Source organism: Parus major, chromosome 8 (assembly GCF_001522545.3).
Source record: "Parus major isolate Abel chromosome 8, Parus_major1.1, whole genome shotgun sequence".
Taxonomy (NCBI): domain Eukaryota; kingdom Metazoa; phylum Chordata; class Aves; order Passeriformes; family Paridae; genus Parus; species Parus major.
In genome coordinates, this window is record NC_031777.1 from 25,022,541 (window position 1) to 25,041,365 (window position 18,825).

Below are 18,825 nucleotides of genomic sequence, written 5' to 3' on the forward strand. Positions count from 1 at the left end.
CTGTGTCTGAACCAAGGCATGCAAAGATGTCCTTATCTCACTCTACTTGATTATGACCAAGATCTGGGAACAAAAAATGACTGTGAACCAAACATAGTTGGATCTTTTTGAGAGGGATTATGTTGATCACTTATTCCTCACTACAAAAATCAGCTGGAATCTCAGATACCACCAGAGGCTGTATTCTCTAAAAATAACAATTATAAATTCTTCCCAGTAGGACAAAAGGCATTATCACTGGCTGACAGAGGACTTTGGAGCAAACCTGGGATATGCTGAAACCAATACGAAAGTTGCAAACATCTAAGGAAAAAAACTTCAGTCCTTTTAATTACACTCTGTGTTTGATACACACTCTGAATAGTAAGTGAAAGCACTGGTCTGGATAGCCCAGAACACAAGTTTGGATATGCCTGGTATATTGTTTGTGGGGATTCTCCTTAAGCCCTCCATGACAGAGGAAAAAAGTTCCACACAGATCTGCTCTTCTAAAGAAAAGCTCTATACTTCCAGATGGGAGGATTGCCTCAGCAGAACATCACTGCTGTGGCTATGGAATCATCAGAGAATAAATGCCCTAAAGTCAGCTGCACTCCCCTCTAAATACACTTCTCTGAAGCCTCTTTCTTCCCCAAAAGATAGCAGATTAACAGAAGCACCTGCTCTCAAAGCTGAAATTTCTATTTGCTCAGTTACAATAAACTGGCTCACCAGAACAGTCACAAACCAAACCCTTACTCCCTCAGCTACTCCCAATATGTATGTCCCATCTTCTGCTCTTAAGAAACAAGAGAACAGCCCTAAAACTCTATTATTTTATTGACTATTTAAATTCATGCATTTAATGAGTTCTAAAAACCAGAACTCCTTTTCCTAGGCACTAAGAAAGGCGCTTTTAATTTTCCCCAACTTCTGAGATCATGGCTACTGCATTCCAGCTATCCTTACATCAAACAAAGCATGGAGTGCATTTCCCTTTTCCTTTATTTCCATGACCTCTAACAACTAAGAACAGTAACATTAAAACTACTCCACAAGAAGCAAAAGTGCCAGCAGAACACAGCAAACTTTTTTTCTCCCTCAGCACCTAATGTGGTGCTGAAAATTTAAAGTTCATGGGTTTGGGGGGTTTCCCCTCCTTTTTTATTTGCTGTTTTTCTGAGGGGGGGTGTTATTGTTTAAGAAGTTTGGGGTTTTTTTAAGTCTTAACCACTAGACTGACATGAATTTTTTAATATAATGTACAAGGGGATTTACTATAATGATAAAAGTACAATTTTTGGCACTTCTGTAAGACTCATTACCACACAGTGAGGAAATTAATCCTTCCCAAAACCAATATGGTAAGACACTTCAATTGAGTTATCTTGTGTTTTAAAATTGGACAACTCTAAATAAATTTGGCTGTGACAAAACAGTAAAAACTTAACACAGAACTGATTAACTCTGACAAGGTAATTTTTACATCCATGAAATTAGTTCAAATCACTGTATCTTAGCTTTTATAAATGGAAAATAGTCAAGGGGGTGGGGTTAAAAAAAAGTGATGAAAGACCCATAGCAAACTCCTCAGTTTTTCTGGGGAAAGGACATAATTCGTCATACTCTAATCCACATAAAAGCAACCAAGGAAGCCTTAAATCAAAGTCAGAATATCATCTAAAACAAAAACATTTAGGACCTGCTTATTAAATTATTCAGTTACTTTTATATTTCTTAATGATGAGTAATATGCTGCTTCATAGATTACTATGAACTTCCAAGACTGAGAGGACTGTATAAAAATTTTCATTACTAAATTGAGATTATAGTACAAATGTGAAATTGAAACTTTACCATATTCCTGAACCCACACAATGAAACAGACTTCAAGTATTCTTCTATGTATCTAAAATATAAAGATCCAGATCCACTCTAACACTCTACTGCAAGTGACTGATGAGAATCACAAAATGAAAGTAACACACAAAGTAATTAATATTGCAGACATCACAAATTATAGTTATGATACTTTTACAAGGGAAAAAAGTGAAGTATTTTCTAATGAGGTATGTATTGTAAGTTAAAAATAGCAAATTTTACTTCTGATTAGTAGGCACTTGCTCTGTCAGGACTATTCATTCTTTACTCAGTCAGCTCCAGAAGGAAGACTCCAAATGATGCAGTAAAGGCAGACATGGCATCCATTACAATTAAACACTCAGTGAATGCAAACCTCACAACTTGTTTTCATATCACAATGACAGCATGTGGTAATGAACTTTCTGTTAAGAACTGTTAAGACCTGGAAAGGGAAAGAAATATATACTCCCAAATACTAATTACTCAGATGCTTAATACTCAACCTCTTCAAAAACCTGGAGATCAGCCAAAAAGTGTCATAAATGGTTTCACTTTGTACCAGAACCTTATTTACCAGCATTCTTAATTTCTATTTGTGCAGACGCCGTGCTTAGTATTTAGCGATGAAATAGCTAAATATAGCAGCAATGCTAATTAGATCATCCATAAGCATATGAGATTTTTTTTATAGCCCAGAATTGTCTATTAAATTGAGCCAAGGAATGTCAACCACATCTGCTACAGCCACCACAGAAGGGAAGGTGGTCCTGTTCACAGGGGATAAAGGTGGCTGTGTTCAAGGGATGATGCAGACCCTCAATGTGTCAGTGGCAACACATCTGTCCTGCCCCAAATGTGACTGCTCAGCACCAGGGCTGAGTAACTTGTCAGTGTGCACCTACATCTGCCCAAGCAAACATCCAATGGCTCAGCTACACCATGAAGAAGCAGAAAGTGCTTGATGTGAAAGGAGGATTCAAGGTCTCGCCCAAGCGCGCTGCTTTGGGAACAGGCGGAAGGTTGGATGCTGAGTTCCCCTGGATGGGATCCGTGTGCCAGGGCACAGCTCCAACACTGGGCACTTCATCTTCTGGCTTTGTCTCTCTCCCCTTTCCCCTCCTCAAACCTCACCCTAGAACTTTTACAGGAAATGCAGAAATATGTTCCATTTTGACAAGCTCACTGTCGTTACGTACAAAGAAGCAGGATTTCTCACTGCTGTGCTGAAAAAATTTAAAACAATGAACCAATTAAGAAAAAAACCTGTAGCTTAAATACCAAGAACAAAAAGCAGCATGAAAGCAACCTCTCTCCTTCTTCCTCTATTGGGTGTTGTTCTCTGCTACCAAAATACCCCTGAAACATCACAGACAACAACTCATTCTACTGAAATAAATCAAAACCCAGTGACCTCAGGGGGGGCAAAATATTTTTACCTCAAACATATACATGGTACAACTAACATCCAAAAAGTCACCCATACATATAAATAAAATCACATTGCTTCCATGCAGAAACTGTAACTAAAACATCACCTACAAGAGATCTGAGATTTTTTTTTTTACAGTGAACACATATTTGAAAATTGCTCATTCCACTTGATACTAGTGGTAATTAAGAGAGAAAGTCTAAAAGTTCAGCCAATAGAGAAAAAAAAGATTGAATAAATTTCAGAAATTTTACTAAATTATTCTGGCATGGCTCTCATCTTATAAATTTTGCAACACTGAGATTGTTACAAAATCCAAATAAAAATTGAGAACATATTGTGAATGTATTTAAAGCAAAGTATAATTATGGTTTTTTATTTTCTAGGATTATTTTCAAGATTTCACTGTATCACTTGATGCTATATATGCAAAAATAGATAAGTTAACATTTTGAATATATTTACATTTTTTAAAAAAAGAGTGAGTTAAAACTCAAGCATTTACTTTGAACTTTAATGAGCAGAACAGATATAATTTGTGGCATTAAAGTTATTCAGGCTCGATAAAAGCTCCAACTCGTCCTTGCCGAGCGGTGAAACGAGATTTGCGCGGCCTGTGTACGCCTTGTTTCCCACAATCAAACCATCACAGCACGAAAACATTCTCCTGCACAGGGAGGTTTTGATACCCATTTCCCTGGTGAAAGTGTGCAAAAGGATCTGAAAGAGTTATTGACAATTCATACAGTATCCCATATTCCATTAGGTAGTACAAGCAGAGAACATATCTTAACTCTGAAGGGAGACGAAGCAACAATGTTTTAAATTACTATTGACTCCACTAAATTTCCTGATAATGTCAGAAGACTGTAGTCTGGCAGGTTCATAAGAGACTCAAGATGATACAGGAATCCAATTATGCCAAGTCTATTTAGTTGTCCTGTTTGCTAAGCCAAAGGTTAACGAGAACTGCACTGAAAAAACCTCCTGTGGTATTACAAAGTATTTCTTATGCTGCATAACATGCAAATGAAAAAGTATTTTAATCAAGTCTTTTTTTAACTCTTTAATTGCAATGGGGTACCCTACGAGACAGCAAATTAAGAACTCATGATGGAAAAAGTGATCTTAAAATTTGCCACTGAACTCAAGAGATCATCATTAATTACTAAAGTAATTATTACCAAATATTTTTAATTTGGAAAAAAAAGTTCAGATCGCAGGAGCATATATAGTCACTGCTATCATTAAATCTTTATAAATAGTAAGCTATGGCCTCTAATTTTAGACAGAAATTAATTGTATTTTTGTTGGCAACACACTCCAATCTGTTTACACAGCTGACAAGTTCCAGCTCCAGCAGACTCCAGCAGTGAGCTTTGAGGACTCGTCTGCTTCAGAGCAGATGACTCAACATTCACCAATTTCATTAAAGATGAAAAGGGGCAAAATTCACCTGCAACAATGTCACTTGTCAAAAAAGACTTAAAGCAGATTCATGCATTTTACATATGTGAGGTATCCTATTCAAAAGAAAAGGAGGGGAAAAAATATGTGAAAATCTAACAGCTGTGGGAAAACAGATTAGAAGTGTTGAGCTTCCAATTCTTTTCTGGGCTAATGTAAACTCATAAAATGTTAAAATGGATCCACATTTCAAAGCCTGTAATCACCACATGACACCATTCTGTTTTGCCCTCGATTACATGGACTGAGATTTACCCACCTTTCTCAAATTTAAATACTGTTACTGCAAACACCACCACAGATGTATTTTACAAGCACACTGGAAATTCAGACAGCTTTTGCCTTTTGATTTGGTTTTTTTTTAATTGGCATAAATCCTTTATCCAGAGAAAAAAAAAGGAGCAGTCATATTCAAACAGAAATTCTCCCTTTACCAGAAGAGAGCAGAAATGGACAGGAAAGTAATGCAAAGATAACAGCAATATGCAAGAAAACAAACTCCAAATCCATTTTCACTTTGTAGAACATTCAAATTCAATAAAATACTTAATTTTTCTACATTTTTCTCAGGTCACAAAATCTACATACAACATAACTACATAATTATTTAACCCTTTTAGGCATTTTTTTAGTGGAGAAGTTGGGGTTTCATCTAAAGAAAGGCAGACCTCACTAGCTGGCACTGGGAACATGCTAGCAGAAGAAAATATCCTGAGCAAAACTGAAAGACATGCTGTAAAACACACTGTAAGGATGAGCATGCAAGGAAGCAAGTCTAACATTTAATGGGATACTGCAGGTAAGTCCCACAATTTCATGAATTTGTGGGCAATTCTGAGGCAGTGGATTCTGTCACTGGTGGTGATCCTCTCACTGATTCCAGCAGGAACAGCTGCCCTCAAGCCAGGCAGAGGCTTGAGCATGAACTGGGTGAGCTAATGTACTGTGAAAAATATTTCATGTGTGCTCAGAGCACACAGAAAAATCAGGGCTTTTTGCCTGAACTTCAGTCACTCAGTAGACTTCAGCTTCCAAAACACTGAGCAGTCTGGAATGTCTTCAGTCTAGAATGTCTCCTTTTTGTGTGAAACACACACTGAATCTGATACACAGGAATCATTTCCCTGAGCTTCAGTCATGCAAATCTTGAGCATTTGTACCTTCCATGACAAAACTCTGAATGTGTGCAATGATAAGGTTCTGCACATGAGACAGCAAATGCTACTGAGTGATTCCAATCACAAATCCATGTAAAATCTGCCTTTTCTAGGAAGGAATGAGATGAGAAGCAAAGGAACTCACCGAGTCGTCTGTGGCAGAAGGTGGCCAGCCTTCCCACTGCTGGTGACGGACAGGGATACTGGTCAGGTCATACACATTCCTCTTTACCTGGAAAATAAATAAAAATAAATCAGAACTTGCTCTAAAAAAGGCAGTCAAATGGCATTGCTTTCATCACAGCCCCAAGCTTTTTATTTTTTCTGGTTATTGTAAAACTGGTTCCTTCAATGTTCCTAGATTCAGATGTGGTCAGCAGGTTTACACAGCCAAAAGCAACTGAAGAAACTGAGTTGAAGGAAAAGAAAAAACAGATCTAAAAATTACCATTCTAAATTATTTATTATTACTTCAACATCTAAATGTGCAAAAAAAAATTATAACAAAATTTCCAAGTAAAGAGTATTACAAAGTATTGAAAAAAGTTAAGGGAAGCAGAAAGTAATAATAAAAATTCTGCTGCATGTTTTTCTAGTTAATTTTCACCTGAACATATTGGGTGTAAGTCTTATCAAATAAGAAATACAATGAGTTTTGCATAAGTTTCTTAAATGGAATCCAAAAATAAAAATGAGTATATTAAACCTGAAAATATTAATTAATAAGCACATTTTCAACTAAGACAATACATTTCAAATATTTATTAACCAAATGCTAAGTAACAAATTTTATATCAACTCTTTTCTCATGCTATTAAATTAGAAGTCACTACTGTTCATCATGTCACATGATGGTTAACAGAAGGAAGGCAGGGAGGGAAAAACAAAGAGAGAGTTGAAAGTTTTGAATACAAAATATAAGAGTTATAAAAATCTTTGCTTGAAAACATTACCACAGAGAGAAAAGCAGGCAATTTTTATCAGAGACTTTGTGATAAACTATTATTTAAATCACAGAAAGATGTATTTTGGTACTTAGGATAGCGAGTGCTATCTAAAATTTTGAATAATGTCTTACATCTGAACATAAAGACTGCACAAACAATATAAATATTGCCCAGCAGGACCATGACTGTGAACAATAAAATGTTCCAGCGAGCCATGGTGGTTTTTCACAGGAATCACAGAATGGTCTGGGTTGGAAGGAACCTTAAAGACCCTCTCATTCCAGCCCCCTGCCCTGGGCAGAGACACCTTCCACTCCACCAGGTTGTCCAGAGCCTCATCCAACCTGGTTTATTTTTTGTTTGCCTTTCATAAAACTGCTACATGGGAATACAAGGTCTTCCCACGTTTTCAAAGGTCTCTACAGATCCCAACAACCTATATTGCATCCAGAAAAACATTCTCAAGGAGATAAAACATAAGTTTTGATACTTTTAGATAATATTTTGTATGACCATTCTCTAGGCAAAATATCTGAGCAAGTGACAAGTTCTGCATCCTGGTTTTGGCTCTGAGAGGGCTGCACAGTCCAACACCAACAAACACAAGAACCCATTAAACCAAAAGATATTAGATAATATTTGACTTAAAGCAAATGACAAGGCTACTCCAAAAACTGTCCTTTGATCCCTTCTTTAGATTTTCACTTGTTTACTTGTCAACAGGAGACAAACAGCAATTAATTGTGTTCTAACTTCTGCTATGAGAATTACTAAAAGTTCCATTAAAAAAATTAAATTTATTATATTATTGCTGTCAGCAGGAAAAGATCTTTGAGCTAGCACCATGCCTGCAGTCTGGTGTGTTTACCCTGAGTTAACAACTTTTCAGAACAGAAAAATAGCTTGCAATAATCAGAAAGAAAGTTGAAATTTGCCAAAATGGTAAATGCTAACATAATCCATTGAGATAAAGGTTTCATATTCCAAAAATGAATGAAAGATGATTCTACACTACCATTCTTAGGAAGATAATACAGTAAGAGAGGAATTTTATATCATTTGATCCTACCTATTAATTAGTACTTGACATATCTTCAACACTGAAGCACAGTTGAGTTTGACCCCAGAGTAATATAAACATATGGAAAGTACATATGCTCCCTCTAAAATTTGTCATTTATTTTCAGTACAGGATATATATGAAACATCTGGCAGTAGATTTTAATCTAAAAATATTTTTGCATAATAAAATAGCACCAAAACTCTTTCCCTGGATCATCTTTAGAGATAAATGCTCCAGAGTTCTTTTCTTTTAAATTCTGCACAACAATAAATGAATGAAGAATACGTGTGCAGACATTAAGCAGTGAAACAATTGTTCTAATCACTGTAAAGATCCTAAGGAGGGTGAGGGACAAGGCAGGGATTTTCACACATATTCCTCCTCAAAATGTTGATTTGGGCCACATTATTGAAAAGATTCTTAATGGCACGAGGCTGTCAACAAATACCCACAACTGAGACAATTCAGGGCATATTGAGATCCAACACAAAGTACAGTGTCCTTACTGTATTTTCAGATCTTTCCTTCAGTTATTGTTGCTCTTTCTCATTATTTTTAGTACTACTACAGTTATTTGATGCTAATAAAGTGCCCCTTAAGAAAAACTGTGAAGCACTGTCTCACATTTCTGAACAGATTTCATACACAGGCTATGCAGATAATAATATCAATACTATCAGTTTAAAGCTTTCTGAATATAAATATTCTGCACAGGTGAGTGGGAAAGAAGAGCTTCAACTTATTCTCCAAGAGTGAGATACAATCCTTCCAACTCTGGAGTCTGTATCCCACTGAAGAAAGAAAGTTAGACCATGTGGGTTTCTTACCTGGCCATTTCAGCAACACAACAAGCTGAGTTTGGATTTATAGCTCAGCTTTGCATTCACTGTATGTTTTAGAATCATTAACATACCTCTCTATTTTTTCCTAAAACTGGTAAATTACATGTACACATGATAACCTTCATGTTAATGTTGGTTTTGTTCAGGAGTTTTTGCAGGGAGACTGACCTGGGAACTGTGCTTCAATTAAAAGAAAAATTAAAATTATACTTTAACTAATATTGAAACAAGAACACCGAGTCTTTAAGACACAGAATACTGAAGTATTCATCAGCAATTCAAGTTTACTGCTTCCTCACAGTGTCCTTGATGGCTCTGTAAAGAAATGTTGCTTCATACTGACCCCACAACAACCCAAAATGTAACAGTCCTGATCTGTGTGTGATCACGAGAACACAGTTCTTGCTGGTTTAGTTTTCTTGCATTAAAAACCAGGATAAACTGTCCCTGTGAAATATTTATTTTTCAGCTACACACCAGAAATAATATTATTTTCACGATATAAAACTCTAAAGTGCGCTATTTTTAAATAACAAGTGAAACTTATTTACAGAAACATGGGATCAATAGGACTACATAATATTGTTTTCAAAAATCCTTCAGAAGTAAAAATAAATAACTCGGAAGTCACATTCCTCAAATTCCCTTTTAATTCCAAAATACAACAGAAAGGCATTATGAAAAAAACAGTATTTCCCTTCTTTCATTAACTCATCTGTAACTGCACTGAATTCAATAACATTCCTCTGCTATTCTAAGCTTGAAAGGCATGCTCAGGGTAAAGTGTTATGTTGGTATAAAGCACAATGCCAGACTGATGTGCTGGACAAAAGTGATCAAAGTTGAAGTAATTTTAGCCAACGCACAAGTATTCTGCTGCATTATTCTACCAGAATGACATCTGTTGAGCAACTCGTCACAAAATAAACCAGTTGTTCTAGGCAGGCCTGGCTGGCTAGGGGACCATGTAAGACTGATCAGAGTAATGTTTGATTAAACAAACTGCTTGAGTTAAGATCATAACTGGATTTGGAATTCATGCCAAAGTAGTCCTCTTTCAAACAACAAGCCACAATCAATTATTTAAGATAAAATAAGTTTGCTTTTAAATAATGATTTGGTTTTTGGTTTCTTTGATATTTAGAGCACTATTACGAAAGCAGACTGTAAAATGTTTTAGAGAATAGAGTATTTACCAATTGAGTATAGAAAACCCCTTTTTCTTCATTAACTGACTTAATTTCAGTTTGAAGTAAAAAATTCCATGAGGAGGAAAAAGTTCCAAAGATTCATATAAAGCAGAACTGTGAACTGCTCCTCTACTGGGTCAATAAAAATCCACAGCCACACTCTTCACACAACTGAAAAAAGTTAGCACAGTAAACGGACCAAGTCTGTGTTAAGGATTTTACTTATAAATTCACTTGGCATTGAGAGGAGGATCAAAATCTTTATTGTCTAAAGCAAACTCTCAATTGCAGTGCCATCCACGGAGCTACATTTATAGGCAAACTTCTTGGTCCTGCACTTTTGATCAGTTTGAAATAGGAATTGGTGGCATTGTCTTTGTGCAACCCAGAATGTCTTTTCATAATGTTCAGATGCCATGGTGACTGGCACATTACTATGGCAGCCACCCTTCAGATTATCATTTCCAGAATATAAGAGATCATTTAAAAACAAATTAAAGGCACATCTATTTGGTTTCACTACTCAGCTGTAAACAGTATCAATACAACCATTTAAACAGAAAAAAAAAGAAAAAAAACCAGCCCATATATTTCAGATGCAGTCTTACTTGGAAAATGATGTATAATTCCTGCATAATGCCCTTCCTTGCTTATATACTGATGCTGGAAAAGCATGTGAAGTTTCAACTTCAGCTCATTTTCACTGGTTTTAGAAGGGAGTAAAAATATTAAACAACTTCTGATATTTTAAGAAAACCCACATGTCAAAGTAGCCAACACAGGAAACTTCCCAGCTAGAGGCAGTGTTACCTTCCTATCTTTCACTGGTTTCTTTAAACAGATGAACATGTTGCTTTGAAAGTAAACACAGAAGATACACTTTGTTTGCAGATATGAAGCTAATCCAACATTCAAAGTCCTGCCACATTCATATTAGTAAGGCTAAAGTGAAGCAAAATGTACCACAGGGCAAAAAGTCTGCAGCAGGTACTGTGATGACAACGACCTTCTGGTGATTGCACATAGCAGGAATAAGTAGCTATTTTTATATCTCTGAATTAGAAAAATCTGAAACCTACTCTCAAAGTTCTAACACTTACTAAATGATTTAAAAAATTAATTTTATGCTGAATCATCCAAGAACTGTCACGCCTCAATCTGCACCTTTGAATCACAACAAATCACAACAAAGTTTAACACTAGTCTCCCTCAGGCTGTTTTCCGCTTATGCAGGTACAAAGTTAAGTGAAATAATGTACATAATGAACTTTTGTTAGTCTTATTATTAAATATAATTTATGCAAAGCTGTAAATTGGCTGAGATGCTAAAGACTGTTCCAGGCACATAGGCAGCATGAAAGACAGTGCAAAAATGAGTGCATGAAAGGCAGACAAAAGGAGCAATAAAGTCAGAGGACTGTGAGGAATGTGGAATGTGAGTTGGGGGATGCAGGGAAATGAGATCAGATGCAGACAGTCCAAGGTTGCACAGGGCACTGATGGTACAGCAGAAATCTTGACTTTGACATTGTAACAGAGAAGAAGTCAAGACAAGTAACCAAAAGTTTTAGGAGACAGCAACAATATGGATGGGGCAGTGCCAGGAAGAACTCCAAAGTAAGCATAAGCGTTTTGGTGAAGGAAAATGGAAAGAAAAGAGGTAAACCCAGCAAAAGTGATAGACTTAAAGATTACAGATGAAAGCCTTTATCATCTCTGCCAGCCAAAATTCCAACAGATAGCAAAGAGCACTGGGAATCTGGCTGGAATAGACGGGAAGCAGGGGCAGAATCAACCAAGTTTCTAAGCATGGAGAAGCATCAAAGGTGATATTATGGTGAATTTGAAAACATAATGACGTTATCAACAGCTATGAGCAGAAGGATTGGTCAGATAAAAGGGTGATTTCAGTTAATTGTGAGTTAATGGAAATTATTAAAAATACAGAGATGCAAAACTAGAGAGAAGGAATTTCTGAATCAGCACCTCTGCCACAACCTATTGCAATAGATTTGGTCCACAGTAACAGAAAAACACAAGACACAAACCGAATAAGGTAGGAGGGAAAATGACAAACCAGAACATTTAGAACATTTTCATAGTAAAGATAAAGGATTTTGCATTTTATTACGAAAAGGATATCACGAGCTGAAGGATAAGTGAATTTCTTAACTTCAAAAGTAATTTTTAGCCAGCTAAAATCCCACAGGTAGGATATATTCAGTAATGCAAAGCACTGTGTGAGCCACCACTAACACCCAAACCAGAACTCTCAGGTTACTTTACCCAAGACTCAATTAAGGGAAAGGTTCGAAGTCTGCTCCACTCACAATTTTGCTTGTGATCTTTTATTTCCAATACATAACACAATAAACTTATACTAAAATATTTTTTAAAAGGCCATTTAAATAATCAAATTTTAATTTTAGTATAAGTTTTACTTCAGAAATAACACTGCAATTCTAAAGACATCAAATGATAACCTGCCTCTCCTAGCAGCTGACTGAAGCTAAAATTACAGAATGCTTCCAATTAATGAATTAAGATGTCAGGATTGGGCTATTTTTAAATAACAGCATCTGCTTCTCACAAATTTTATACCACTGAAACTCTCTAAGGAAGACTCACTATGCTATTTACATTTACACATATTCAATTCACTCTGTTGTAATCTAAAGGAAAAAAGTACACTTTCAATGTAAATATTTAAATTCTATACCGAATGCAAAAGAAAACCTCACCTGCCCAAGCCTGTCAGCCAAAAGTCATTCATGATTCAGCAATTTTATAAAATGCACAGGAACTCCACTGTGTATTTTATTAAAATACATTTTCTAATTTTTTATTTCATAGCTCTTCCTTTAAACTACCATTTTTGCTTTTAATATCTCTGAAAATATTCAGGTATGCTTTTATTAAGTTTTCCCACTTAGTAGGTTAAAGCTTTGAAACCTTGTTTCTTATTTAATGCAGAATAGAAATGCATTCTATTCTAACATAATTGATTTTAATTCAATGTCCAAAACATATTACTTACTTATTCTATTACAAAAAATAAAACTGAAATAAAAGCACCAAAACACACATAGCTCATGAAAATGGGATTCTCTTGCCTCTCAGGACTGTTTCATTTTCAAATTAAAAGCAATATGAAACTTCAGGCCTTCCCAAAGGGCTCTAAGAGAACCTGAATGTCTACTGTATATCAGCCCATACAAAGCAAAATTCATCAGTGAGTTACAGCATGCACACAAAACCAATAGGAAATTTTATGCCAAATTTTGTGTACCACTTTCCTAAAATTAAACATATTTCATATACAGAAATGCCACAACTTTGAAGTATATAGAACAGTGTTTGAACTCAAATAAACCCAGTTTAAACTGTGTCAAAAATGGGTTGCATTGTACTGTAGCACTCAATAAATACTGGGCCAGTATCTTCATTAAAAAGCTCAATGAAATTGTTCAAATTAACTCAGATCTGGAAAATAATGTGCAACTTTTTTGGTGACATTTTGCTGATAAGAGCTCAAACCAAGATTATATACTATTAAAATAATTACAGAGCAAATGTATTTTCTGATGTTTCCAATTCTTTCATTTCAGTTTTTAGAAGATAGTTTGAAGTGTATGAATTTTGCCTCTCAGGGTTGAAAAAGTGGAGTAAGAACTTCATGTACCTTGGGATTAAATGAATATTTTAATGTAAACACTACATTCAGTTTGAGAGATGAGGCAAGGAGAAGCTGATAACTACTTTGACACAGTAAGGTAAGTAAATGCAAAGTTAATGTATTACTTGGCTATTATGCACTTTAAAATGGGAGAGGGAGAAAAACTTTCAGAAGAAAGAATCAGTGAGCAGACAGTAACCTTAACAGAGAGATGATTCACCAAAGCAGTTTAATAAAATCATTTGGGGAAAAGGAGGCACTAAATATGAGGAATTAGCACTTACAGCTTCCTTCCCCCAGATTTACATCCATCATAATGTGTCATCAAACAAAATTTAAAAAAAAAACAAACAATTATTTCCATTTATTTTATATCAATTCTTGATGACTACAGCTATTCCAAATAACTTTTGTGAAATACAACTGGCAAATTTTAATGTCCTAAATTCAGAAAATAACCTGGCTTTTCCTTAGCTAGTTGGCTGTGCTCTGTCCTCTTGTTCTACAGCTGTGACATTTCTTCTATGACACCACCAACTCTCTTCACAGCCTCATTGAGCAGCTGTATTTCTGAGCTGCAACACTTATTCAAATAATTTTTGAAATTTTTGTCAGCCAGGAGGTTCATCCAGTTTGGGAATGACCAGGTTATTCAAAAATTTAGTAAGTGTAATAACATTTAAGATTCGTTACATTTTGTAAGTTTTTGCAAAGAAGTGTTAGGCAGTTTTAGCAATGGAATTGTGAATAAATTGTTTTCACAGATTTTACCATTATTCATATTTCATTATCCTCTATTTCATTAATTTGAGCTCATATTTTAAACCTCTTTTAAACCAACCCTTCTTGGATGTAATTTGACCTGTTTTAATGGATCTGTGTGGCTGTCTTACCATTACAACCTACAATAAAATGGCTCATTGGGTAACACTAGTAGAATTTTGATCAAAACCTGCAAATTTTGAAACAGAAAATAAAAGCAAGGCTATAATTAGATTTCACTGAATCTTCTGATGTGTGAACTTCTGACTGCCTCATGCAATACATATATATATGTGTGTGTATACATATATATATATACACATACATACCTATAACCTAATCTGAAAAGATGGGTGCCCCAAGCACATGAGATGCCCTCCCAAATATTTAGCAAGGTATTTTCCCAACCTCAGCTTCCTGTCCAGACAATTTTGGGAATTAATCTGAGCTCTCTTCAAGCTATCAGATACTACTTTTTGCCATTGCTTTGGGTCAGCCTTTTCATGGGCTGCAGCACGTGGCAAATGTTAAGTACATTCACATTATTATATTATACACTATATTAAAATTCTATATATGGCTGTCTGGCTGTCTTTAAAATGTGGGTTTAATCCTCAATGCCTCAGTTTTCTGACAGCAAACATGCATGTTTTAATTCTGTAAAATAAAGAAACCTCTTTGCTGATCTCCATCTTTAAATCCCTAAAATCAACTATCCTTCTGGAGCAGCATTATTGCTAAATGCAAGGTACAATCTTCTGAAGTTGATGCTAAAGTTCCTGGATGCTGCTATATGGCCTGCACTGTGCAAAGGTTCAGCTCACATAATTATTATTATTCATTGCTTGTAGTGCCTAGGAGACCTAATTGTGATAATCCCCTCTGAACTTTAAACAGCATGACCCTTTGATTTTTTTTAATAGAAGGTTAAAAGAAGAAACAAATTCCTATAGAAGGAGAAGGGAAAACACATTATTAAGAAATTGGGGCAAGAAATATGAGTATTTAAAAAAAAAATCATTTTAGCAGCACACAAGCATGAGGTTGAAATGGGGTATAAAAGAATTAGGAGTGTGAGCTAGCTGTGACATTAGAGATTGAAAGGAAGATGTGATTAGGGTTAAAAGAGATCAAACAACAAAGACTTACTGCCAAAACAATTTTACAAATTTATTTGAAAACGCCTTAAACACTTCTACCAACAAAATAAAAGTGCTGATAATACCTAAAGTTTGTTTGTTTGCTTGTTTGATTGTTTGACATGCACTGACACAGAAAATATACATTTTGAAGTGTCCTAGCTTGTTTTTCCATTCAGTAGGAATGGTCATTTGAGAAAATACCACTTATTAGCTACCAATATGACCCAGCACTGCTCCATGGAAACTTTTAACTGCCCTCTGTGCACATTATGAAAGAAAACAGGCAGCTGCTCCTCAGGCATCCTTTACCAGATCACCATCAACAGGCAACTACTCTTTTGGCAAAACATTCAGGTGCAATATGCAGGGTAAACAGAGTTTCTAATATTTTTACCCCCAAGGTCCCAAATCCAAAATTTTATGTCCTGAAACATCAAGAGATTGCCAGGTACCTTGATAATTACTGATCATGAAGTTAAGTATGTGCCAAGAGCATTAACTTTGATCCAAGCTATTCAAAATTGGTATGAAAACACAATTTCAACTATTAAATACACATTGTGTCCATCCCAACATCTCTCAGACTTCCCAGAAAATACTGACACTACTGGGTAATGGTAAAATATGAACTAAAGCTGGGAAGTAAGAAAAAAATCTGCATGCCTGCTACACAGGTTTGGTCCCACTTTGTCCACATCACTTTTGTGTATCTTCAGTTATAGCACAATGATTCTGGTGGATATAGTCAGACTGCCACTCATAAGGACACTAAAGATTATTTCTAGGGTCTGAATCATCACTGGAAATAAAAGAGTCAATGTGACTCTTGCAGTGGAAAGAAGATCTGTTACATTTTCACAACTGTCATGTTCAGAACAAAAAAAAAAAATAGACAAATATATTTCTAGTCAAACACCCTCATCTTCATTTTAAAAGTAATTGGTCTGCAATAGCCCAAGTGAAATAAATACATAAAGTGGTCTTTGGCCACTTCCCTACTCAGAAATATTCAGGGGTTTCAAAAGTAACCACTCAAACAAATGAATGGTAAAATAAATGGTCATTTTAGGAACTAGTAAGGAGAAGAATGGAAGTTATGGGTTCAATTCTTACTGCATTTAATCATAGCAACGAGCAACATGTAGATACATATAAGGGGAGAGGGGAAAAAAAAACCCAAACAAAAAACTCCCTCTTAAAAGATTCTTTTCACTTTGGTTCAACAAGAGAAGGAATCCTACTTCCTCCCTCAAATCTTAGATTATGACTCCAAGAAATATGCTCCTGAGCACATTTCACTGATTAGCAGTATCTTCCTCTACTCCTACCCAACTACATTTCAAAACAGAAACTGATTCAGTTTCAGTCTTAAAAAATGCATAAACCACATTTGCTTCAGAGCAATCCTTATTTTAAGTGATAAGCCTACCAGGTTTGGTGTAAGAAAGAGAACATCACAAAATCAGTATTTTCTCATCTGTTTTTACTTGTTCTCTAGACAATCGTTAAAATAAACTTTTGGGAGACCATATTTTCTTGCTCCTAAAGACAACATAAAATCTATTCCAAATTTCTGTAAATGGCCAATAATCATAAAGTATTTACAAATTTACACATTATATGAAAAAAAGTTAAATCTATTAAATTTGTGAAGTGAAGTACCACAGCCATGCAGAGTTGGGAAGCACTTTCACATAAAGAAATTCTCCAATACCTCTAACTTCAGTATTTTACATCTCTCTTCCCCTCCACTTTTACACTTAAAGGTCACAGCAAACCTGCTGCTTAGGAGAAGTGGGCAGACTCACCCTGCAGCCCTTTTATTCCAAGGGCCAGCACACGAGGTGCATCTAAAAAGGAAGATGAGCCACATATATAAAAAGTCTTGTGAATTACATAAATTTCCCAAAGCAAAAATTAAGGGCAACGTGCACTTTCTCTGAAGATTCTCTGGTATTATCACAATAAAAAGAGAAGATGGGTCATGCAGAAACCCAGCAGTGCTCAAGTGCTGACTTGCTTGGTTCACTTCAGTTGTTGGTATCAGGTATGTGGCAGACTTTCATGTGAAAGCTCTGGAGGAAGTCAGCTCTAAAGTAAGCTGTGACATCTTTTCTCAGTCACTCAATGAATTTAATACATTTTTTGATGTGGTTGTATTTGAATAGATATTCTATTCATGTTATTCTGAATTCAAATTACACTATAAAACAATGTTCATTGAGCTGTCAGTCAAATTTCTACTACCAAAAACATTTCTGGTACTTCCTCCATTTCATCGTTGTCTACCAAATCAAAACTTCCTTAGGGGTTTTTATACTGACAATATTCAGAAGTATTTTGAAATTAATTTCTGCTTTAACAATAGAAAAGAATTGCAGACAAACCTTCACAGTTGGTTTTAAGAATATCAACACACACACATCAATTACAAATACAGTTACTAATATTGCTACATTTAAGGTATATGCATGTAAGGAGCCTGATTATACTATTAACAATCCCCTCTCCTATATGCATATACATTTTTAGAAAGAGAATTCAGTCTATTTAACAATTCACTAACAAAGCTATTCCTTAGCTCATCCCTGCCATAACCTGCTCTATTCAGAAACATATGGGAAAAGACATTAAATAACCAGTGAAAACCATGGACTTCTGGTATTAGTGCTACACATTGCATACCCCTATTCATTATTCCACCTCCCTTGTTTAATCTATCATTAAGACTCAGTGACCCTACACTAAATTTAAAGCAGATCCTTCCTTCCTCCCATGCCTAAATTCACATACTTTTCTACTTGGGGATGCCCTCAAGTATTAGCCACTCTACAGGGTTTCTCTAATCTCAGCTCTGAACTATGTTGTGCTATAGAAGCAAGAAATTGCTGGTTTACATCTTTAACTATGGAATCTTCCACCCAAAAAATCCCCTCCTTTACTTAATAAGATAGAGGAAAATCTTTCATGTAGAACATATTTAACATGTTTAAAAATGATATATTCTCTTCTATATGATGTAGAATAGAAGTTATAAAGTATATTATTTTAAAGCAATGTTTCCCTCAACTTGTGTCCCAAACAAAATTTCATTTGAAACAGTTTTAAATCTTTCAAAATTTTATTGTCACATCATAGAGAAGCTAGATCTTTATTTGTATTCAAAGTCAGTATGAAACAGGTTTCTAATAAACAAACTAAAAATAAAAATAAAGAAGGTGACCAAATATCAGGTATTAGACTTGCTTTTATTTTTAACATTGGAACTAAAAACATAAAAAAAATATTAAGACCTCTACCTCTCTCTT

The 18,825-nt window shown here is 35.3% G+C and overlaps 1 protein-coding gene across 1 annotated transcript in view; it reads right to left on the minus strand.

The window, feature by feature from the left end:
• The window catches only part of FAF1 (Fas associated factor 1), a 153,521-nt gene that overhangs the window by 68,017 nt on the left and 66,679 nt on the right, over positions 1 to 18,825 (minus strand). The window contains exon 8 of the mRNA XM_015636255.3: positions 6,041 to 6,127. Coding sequence (XP_015491741.1) covers positions 6,041 to 6,127 — 87 coding nt within the window. The remainder of the gene's footprint in view (positions 1 to 6,040; positions 6,128 to 18,825) is intronic.